Source organism: Nelumbo nucifera, chromosome 7, assembly GCF_055504915.1.
Source record: "Nelumbo nucifera cultivar China Antique chromosome 7, China Antique-T2T, whole genome shotgun sequence".
NCBI lineage: Eukaryota > Viridiplantae > Streptophyta > Magnoliopsida > Proteales > Nelumbonaceae > Nelumbo > Nelumbo nucifera.
The window spans coordinates 5,416,042-5,424,853 of record NC_142655.1 but is presented as its reverse complement, the minus strand read 5'-3'; the positions used below and the strand labels follow the sequence as shown (position 1 = coordinate 5,424,853).

At 37.6% G+C, this 8,812-nt stretch overlaps 1 protein-coding gene across 2 annotated transcripts; it reads left to right on the top strand.

The window, feature by feature from the left end:
- The first annotated feature begins 806 nt into the window (after window positions 1–806).
- On the top strand, window positions 807–6,314 carry LOC104597431 (uncharacterized). Of its 2 annotated transcripts, none has more exons than XM_010258953.3 (8): window positions 807–1,073; window positions 2,170–3,446; window positions 3,542–3,839; window positions 4,084–4,293; window positions 4,677–4,850; window positions 5,159–5,359; window positions 5,459–5,572; window positions 5,703–6,314. In XM_010258953.3, exons 2-8 carry the CDS (start codon window positions 2,353–2,355, stop codon window positions 6,057–6,059), a joined length of 2,448 nt encoding a protein of 815 aa, XP_010257255.1. In that variant the 5' UTR covers window positions 807–1,073; window positions 2,170–2,352; the 3' UTR covers window positions 6,060–6,314. The 2 variants fall into 2 exon arrangements, with proteins under 2 accessions (XP_010257255.1, XP_088747231.1); XM_088891105.1 differs by lacking the exon at window positions 807–1,073 and adding an exon at window positions 1,135–1,455.
- The last annotated feature ends 2,498 nt before the right edge of the window (window positions 6,315–8,812 follow it).

The window sequence follows — 8,812 nt, the reverse complement described above, 5'->3', positions numbered from 1 at the left end:
CAATTTGATAAACTGGGACGATACAACAACTCACTTTTGACAAAGAGTAACAATGGGCCCATCACCATTTCATCCTTTAAAGGTAGCCCCATTAAACAACGGTAAATGAAAAAGCCCATACACGAGTTTGGTGGCACTGAGCATCCATAGCCGTCAGATCTGTTTCAACCCAGAGATACATGATCTCTAAATCCACATTACTAATGCTTAGAGGTTTACACGTGGCGAACCACCTACCTCGTGATGCGTACCAGCTAATCTACAGCAGCGCATCTGACGTATGTAATTAATAAGTATCTCGCGCTATGCAGATTCCGAGAGAAGATTTCTCCGTCCATCTGCTGGTGGATTGTGGCTCACACGAATTGGAATCTGTTCCTCACGGAGCGCGCTTCACAGCCTCAAATCACTCTGAAATCGGAGAACATCTCCTATCAATAATAAATACAAATACGAGAGATGTTTCCGATGTACGACCAAATCACTGTAAAGTCGGTGTGAAGTGCAGTTGGTAAGGAGCAGATCCGGACTCGGCCCAAACCTGGGTTAGCCAACATTTGAACGGTTGAACGAAGGATAGCATGTAATCTCGCAGAAATAGATATACAACGCAACGAGCGGAATAAATAGACTAGGAGAGGGTTATTTAGACAATTTAATGGGTTAAATTGAAGTTTTAGGTGAGGTGTCAAGTCTCTGATGATGTGTAAGGAAAGTAACCGGGAATTACCGGTCAGTTTCGGCCACCGACAGTTTTTCTAAGCTCAGCTGAAACCGAACGCACCAACATGTGGGTATTTTAAAGAGTAATCAAGCAGTCGAACTGGCCAAACGTCAGAGGTTCTCAGAGAAATAAATTCACTCGTCGCAGAAATAATTAGAGTGAGGCTGGCAGAGAGCTTCCGGCTTCCCTGCGACCTGCTCTAGTGCTCTAGACTCTAGTATATTCAGATTTCAAAAGCAGCAATTAAATTTGGTTTATAAAATTCTGCAACTTAAAACAGAGAAAAATGGCGGAGAATGAGGCTCGTATTTGAAGCTTCGAAGATTAAAGGAGCTTAAACAAAGATTTGGTGAGTTATATTTTTCTTCTTCTTCTTTTCTTCTTCTTCTGTTTTTATTATATTTTTTGATTAACAAGGCTGCAGCATTTTTTACTTGTCGGTAACTTTTTGTCGTCGTTAGGTGGCTTATCTTTCTTGATTCTACATTCGATAGAATTCAGATGAAGTGTGTTGGTTGTGCTATGAAATCTTCTGCTCGGAATCTCTGTAAAGCAGAACCATGGCGTTACTATAGAAATTCTTTTTGATGCTAATTTAGATATATAGATACCTGTGGTTATAATTTATACAGGTCTTTGTTGTTTTACTTCTGTTTCATAACTCTGCTTGTTCGATTCGAGTGGAGGAAGTCAGAACTTGCTGAGTTTCTCTCTCAAGAAATGCTTGGTTGGTGCGTTTACGATTAATTTAATATCTTGATGCCGATTTGCCGGTGATCCAAATGGCACATTTGTTATTATATACCGTTTAGTTAGAATTGGAGTTCTTTGTATTCGCACTAGGTGAAACTAGACTATAGTCTCTTTGCTAACAAATTTATATGATTCTATTTGGTTTGTTGGTTTCGTAATCTAAATTCACAGTTTTAGTTGCTTCGATCTTGCTTACTCTCGTTGAATTCAGTAAATTCCAATCAGATCCGTTTTGCGTTGCACTTCATTTGACATTAGGGAGAGTTTTGTTGTCAATGCTCCAGTCCATGAAGTTGATCTTCAAGATTGGATTAAGGGAGGTGGTCATAACTAGCAGTCTGGCCATTGACTGAACTCAGTCAGAGATTTGTAAATGCGGGATGACTATGATATTTGCTTAGTTCTTTCATCAGGTATTGCATGATTAAATGAACCTAAGGATTCCAATTGGTCAATAAGACTGTTAGATCTTGCAATTCTATGACTATCGATTGGTTTCTTTAACTGGCCACTCATTAAATGATTTTCTATGATTGTGATTTTCCATCTGAAGTTAAAGCTAATATTATGCATGCCCTCAGATTATTATTATTATTATTTGTGACAGAATCAATGCTAATTTACACTCTAGGTTTACCTCACTCAAATGAATTTGGCTAACAATGATATCTTTTTTCTCTCTCTTGCTGCAGAATTCATCAACATATTTCCAGAAACCAGGGGAAGGGTCTAGGAACTTGATTTTGAATGTTGATGTGTTTTTTTCCCATTAAGCAATTTAACAGCAGTTGAATTTTGTGAGTGCAACTGTCTGTTATTCCTCTCCTTCATCAATAGCATCTTATTTTAATTCTACAGTTGGAAATTAAGAAATCATGAGGGAAACAGATAAAAAGAAATCTATACCAAATAATAGCCACAGAAAACGCTCCAACAGAGGCAACAGGAAAGAACAAAAAGTGCAAGAGAATGAACGCAACAAGTTGAATGCAAAAGAAGCTGAATCTGGATCTTTGGATGATGGACCAGAATCCACTGTCTTAGCAAGTGATTCAAATGCAGGAACAGAGTCTACTGAAGTTTATGAAAACCTGGTTATACATTATGTGGATGACATGGACAGGCCCGAAGGGACAGCTGCAGATTTAAAATCTGGTCAAATGGCTGCTAGAGAGAATAAGGATGAGGTAGAAGATCATTCAAGTGATTTGGAGAAGGATTCTAAGCAAGGAAAGGAAGATGAATCTGATTGTGAGACGGCAAAAGATTCTGTATCATCTCAAGGGGAAGCACAGGCAATAGAAGATGACAAGATAGAAAGGGTATCAAGAGTTCCCAAGGTGCTTGCAAAAAAGGACTCTGCTGAAAGCAGTCCTCGTTCATCAAGAGTAAGAACAGATCGCCGGGAAGCAAGTAAACTGCAAAATAATGTGTCAAATAATGCTTCAAAGAGATCTGCTAAATCCAACCGAGAATCTTCTAAGGTGAACTCTAAAGGTATCTCTGAAAACAAATCTACTGGTATGAAAGTTCCTCCAAAACCTTCATCAGAAACATCTGAAGGAGTTGATGATAAGCCTATTGAAGAGATAAAGGAGATAGAGGTCTTGGATGAGGCACTCAATAGTGCCCATAGTCTTGGAAGTGATGATGAAATGGTTGATGCAGAAGAGAATGGTTTTGAAGAAGACAGGGAAATTTTTAACCAAAGGATGGAAGAAATGGAACAAAGAATTGAGAAACTTGAACAAGAACTAAGAGAAATTGCTGCTCTTGAGATTTCACTCTATTCTGTTGTACCAGAGCATGGGAGCTCAGCACATAAGGTGCATACACCTGCTCGACGCCTTTCTAGGCTATACATTCATGCTTGCAAGCATTGGACTCAAGACAAAAGAGCTACTGTTGCAAGGAACACTGCCTCAGGACTCGTCCTGATAGCCAAGTCCTGTGGTAATGATGTTCCAAGGTGACAACAACCATTGCATATATTAGTTGAATAACTTCAAATGTTTTATTCCCTATCTTGTAGAATAACCTCCCTTTTTCCTTTTGACCCTTCAGGTTAACATTCTGGTTGTCAAACACAATTGTCCTAAGAGAGATTATAGCACAAGCCTTTGGCAATTCACACCACTTGAGTCCGGTTGCAAAGGTTGTTGAATCAAATGGTGGGGTAAAGAAGAGTGAGGGGAAGTCTTTATCACTGAAGTGGAAGGGCAGTTCTGGTTCTAAGCAAGTAAAGAAACTTGGCTTCATGCAAGTTGTTGATGACTGGCAGGAGACAACCACATTTACAACTGCATTGGAGAAGATTGAATCCTGGATTTTCTCTCGCATTGTTGAATCTGTGTGGTGGCAGGTAAAAGGCTGCATTTAAGTACTTTATAACACTTTGTAAAATAGTACTAATACATTTATACATGATGGTTCTCACACAATTGAATTACTATGAACTTATTTATTGCAAAAATGAACTCTTGTTGCCTATGTAATAATGTTTCTGGTTTGTATCACTAGTCACTCTCTTAAGATTAATATTTATTTCCGTAATATCTGTTTGGTGTGATCTTCTCTTTGAGCTGACGCTAGCGATCCTGTTTCAGACCTTAACTCCACACATGCAATCTCCTCTTGATGATTTGTACACCAATAAAAGTTTTGGCAAACTATTGGGGCCTGCCCTAGGTGATCTGCAGCAAGGAAGTTTTTCAATCAACCTTTGGAAAAGTGCTTTCCAGGATGCCTTCCAAAGACTCTGTCCTGTTCGAGCAGGGGGACATGAGTGTGGTTGCTTGCCGGTGTTAGCAAGAATGGTATGCAGTTTTAACATCTATTGAGTTATTCCCAGCCTTCATCTCTCTAAAACTTCAACAGTATAAATCTCTTGTTCAATCTAGATTTGTGGTCGTACATGAATGTCTGGTATAAGTCTAATGATCCAAATGCATCTTCCTTCAGCAGACTCAAAAGGCCATTACCCTATATTGGTTATAACTTTCTGGGGTATTAGGAGGGGTAGACTGGATAATATCCTAAGCTTTGGCATTTTTTGCACCAAGTTTCCACTCTTAGATTCAAACCTGCATACTCACACTTGCCAACCCAATTTGTGTAGTTTGGATACACAAATTGACAGAAAAACTTGAATTGTGGTTTGCCTACTTTAAAAAGCAACTCTTTTTTTTTCCATTGTCAGGTAATGGAACAGTGTGTAGCCAGGCTAGATGTTGCAATGTTCAATGCCATCCTGCGAGAGTCAGCTCATGAGATCCCCACTGATCCTGTATCTGACCCAATTGTTGATTCAAAGGTTTTGCCAATTCCAGCTGGAGATTTGAGTTTCGGGTCTGGTGCACAACTCAAAAATTCTGTATGTATCAAATTCAGTTTCATGTTCTTTACTAAGCTCAGGTTTCTGATTTTTGTATTCCTCAAGTGTGAAAATTGCATGTTTTTCTTGCATGATTTGTTTTTTTAGTTGTTGGCATTTCCTTCTCCCTTACAAGTTAAGAACTATTCATACTTGATACTTGTACGCTTCCTGAAATGTTGATGGTTTGTGAAGCATTTTTTTTTATAAAATTTGTTTAATTGACCTTTTACATACATGCTGGTTGACATATTGGATCAAAAAAAAAAAAAAAAACAAATAATAATTGGGAAGACTATACATGCCAGGTTGGCAACTGGTCTAGATGGCTCACTGATCTGTTTGGCATGGACACTGATGACTCCCCGAAAGATGATCAGACGAGTACTGAGGATGATTTCAGAAGAGGTGGAAATGCTGAACCGAAATCCTTCCGTCTACTTAATGAATTGAGTGATCTATTAATGCTCCCAAAAGACATGCTTATGGAAAGATCCATCAGAGAAGAGGTCAAGCTTGCCATTAATCAAACTATTTATCATGATATGTTTTCTTGAATAACCTTACCATACAAGTACATTACTAAAACTCCTAATTTCATGTTTTAGGTATGCCCCTCGATTAGTCTTCCCTTGCTTAAGCGCATACTCTGCAATTTTACTCCGGACGAATTCTGCCCTGATCCTGTTCCGGGGGCAGTCCTTGAGGCCCTGAATGCTGAGGTATGGTTTTGACCATCTTTATATTTCAGTAATCCTAAGAAATTTCCATGTTGTTCATAGAAGTACCTAGAAGTGAAGTAAATATAAAGTTTACTTTTTGATGGTGATTTACCCAAATATTTCAATGCAGAGTATAGTGGAACGGAGGTTATCAAACGGGGACTCAAATAGCAGCTTCCCATTCCCTGCTGCCCCAGTTGTTTACACCCCTCCTAGCCATTCTGATGTAGCTGAGAAAGTTGCAGATGCCGGATGGAAATCTCAGTTGGAGAGGAATGTGTCGATTGTCCAGAGAAAAGGGTATACCAGCGATGAGGAATTGGATGAACTGGATTCTCCTCTGACATCCATCATCGACAAAATGCCACGCACTCCAACTTTTGCAAATGGTAAAGTAGGAAATGGTAATGGAAAGCACAAGGAAACCACGGGTTATGGTGGAGGGAATGCGAGGTATGAACTCCTTCGTGAAGTCTGGTCTATATGAATGCTACCATGCGCTGTATGCTATCTATTTCTTTTTGTTTGTACAAAAGAAGAGAGAACGAGAATGGAAAACAAAGGCAATATAGAATGCAGGCGATCGTGAATAACTGCTGAGAGGAAAATTTTACAGTCGGGAGCGCTCAGATCTGTCTCGCACCATTGGCTTTTCTTGTAAATTAAACAGCATGTTCATCATAAACGATGTTCTGAGCAATTTCCTTCCTTTCGATTAATGGCCAAGAGTTCATCATAAAAAGCGTGTTCTGGTGTTCATCATAATTACTGAAAATATGGTAATGCACCTAGAATTTCCTTTTTTACCCATTCCATCCGTTGCTGACTAAGATTTGATTTCATTGACAAACATCACCAGAATTTAATCAATCGGAAGTAGTTTCAGTGTAACTGGATGGAGTCATGGAGTAGCTTGTTAATACAAACTTTCTTGCCTAGCTTGTTAATTACTGAATGGAGTCGTGGGAAAAGAAGAGGAGTCGAGACTGAGATTCAATAAATAAATCAAATAAACAAAGCATGCAATTTTTCTCAACAATTAAGAGAGTCAATAAATAAACAAGGCATGGAACAAAACAAAGCAGGAAGGGGAAAAACAAATCATAGATGTTTTCTCCAAACAGGATTCAGTCAGAATAATGTCCATTCCAACAGCAATCATAGAAGTACAAAAATATTCCCGATGCAAAGTTATAAAGGCTGTTTGAACGGACTTTGCTCTTATTGAAGCCCATCTCTGTTTTCTCAACATTTAAGAGATTCAATAAACAAATCAAAAAATTTACAGTTTTTATATAATTATTAACAAACTTAAGAAATTCAATAGTTAAAGGTAAGCAAACCAAACAAATCAATCAACTGTAAATAGGAAAGAAGGAAGATACCTTTGCTAGGTGTCTGGCGTAACTATAACCCCGAAGAGAAATCCAACGTTTGACAAAGAAGCAAACATGAGAGAAAAGGTCTTGTGGCCATACCTAGAACAATCTTTACGAGTGGAGATTTCTTTCACATCTAAAACAAAAATGGGCTATGTTTTTTGGTTTGGGGACATCAGCGTGTCATTTTTAAATGTTAGGTGTAATTTCGACTTTTTATTAAATCTAAAATGCATCTGAATGCCTTAAAAGTTAGGCCACATGCTTTGAGTTTCAGATTTGAAAACAAAATTCAGATAATTTTTCAGATGCGTCATAAAACAGGTTTCAGACACCAAGTCATAAAACAGGACTGGTGTCTTAAAAGTGTATCAAACATGCCCCAAGTCATTTGACTTTTAACCAGTTAGAATGAGATTCTCATTTCCAAGGGGGAGGCCAGGATGACCATTCCCTAAACGGGGAATGCCATTCTGAAAAGAATAGGGATCAAAATCCCATCCCACCCAACCAAATAGTCGGATTCTGGTTCCAAACCTCTATTCCTACAAACCAAGCGTACCCTTAGTTTATTGACATTGCATTCCCCGGAAGAATTGATAACCAAATATCTTATCTTCAGACACACTTGAGGGACCAAAAGGAATAATAAATCATGATTTTAAACATCAGACCAAACTAGACGGTTTCACTGACTAACCTAGAAACTGATCATAGATCTGGATCCAGTTCTGGATGTCAAAACCATCCAACCTGGGTTTGGACCAGATAATTGGACCATTTGACCTAAGAACCGATGGTCAAAGTGATTCTGTTTCTAGTCTGGTTTTCAAAACCATGTAATAAAGCCCCATAAAGACTTAGGCCATGTATGAGAGTGTTTAAGTTGAAAATAAGTGCTTAAAAACAAGTGTTTATTCAAATATGCACTTATTTGCATTAGGCACCCAACTTTTAAAATAAGCGCTTATTTCATATTGGGTGTTTGATAGTCTTTTTTCTCTAATAAGAACTTAATAAGCATTTGTCACTATTTTGTCCTTCATTTTCTTTCAAATTTTTAAAATATATCATTTGAAAGCACTTTTAAGAAAGTACTTTTATGACAGCATTTTTACGAAAATACTTTTATGAAAATACTTTTTGTAAAAGTAATTTCATAAAGTGCTTTTATAAAAGTACTTTCATAAAAGTTTTTATTGTATAAGCACTTTAAAAAAACTAAAAATTTGGACTAAAAAAATAATCCCTTATTTTTAAAATAAACACTTATTTTAGACTCATTTCCCAAATATCAATAAGTGCTTAATGACCCAAAGAAGCACTTATTTTAAATAAGCACTCTCAAAGACATCTTTTATTATTTGCCTATGTCACTTGTGAGAAAACGGGAAGAGATACATTTACAGTACATTTTCTCCTCAATCTTTCGATCAGGCCTAAAATTAAAATGATCAAGATAAAGTGATCAACAACGAGACAACCCCTTCCTATTCTATTAGATTGATTGGGGCATCCAACAATCTCAGGTATTTTGTTAGGTTTCGTTTAGATCACTGCTGGAAATAGAGGCATCTGAAATGTAACCTCTATTTGGCATTACGAAAATGAATAATGTAAAACTTTGAAATGAGCTTTGCAGTAGGTTTCTGAATACAAGTTACATAGATGATAGATCTCGCAAAACTCGCTTCCCGTTTCTGGGTTCTGGTTTGTCAAATCTGGAGTAATACTGCAATTATAAAAGTATTTGGAATAAGGTCTTAAAGACTCTAAACAGTGCATTAATGGTGATCCTGTTTATGTTATGTGGAGCTGGTCAATAAGACATGTACAAGTTGGTTTTGAAAATTAAGTAATT

Excerpts from the sequence above, each read along its gene's own strand:
- LOC104597431 (XM_010258953.3), top strand. The coding sequence starts at position 2,353 with ATGAGGGAAACAGATAAAAAGAAATCTATACCAAATAATAGCCACAGA. Across the intron at positions 3,447-3,541 it reads TGTGGTAATGATGTTCCAAG|GTTAACATTCTGGTTGTCAA; the intron begins GTGACAACAACC and ends TTGACCCTTCAG. Across the intron at positions 4,294-4,676 it reads TGCCGGTGTTAGCAAGAATG|GTAATGGAACAGTGTGTAGC; the intron begins GTATGCAGTTTT and ends TTCCATTGTCAG.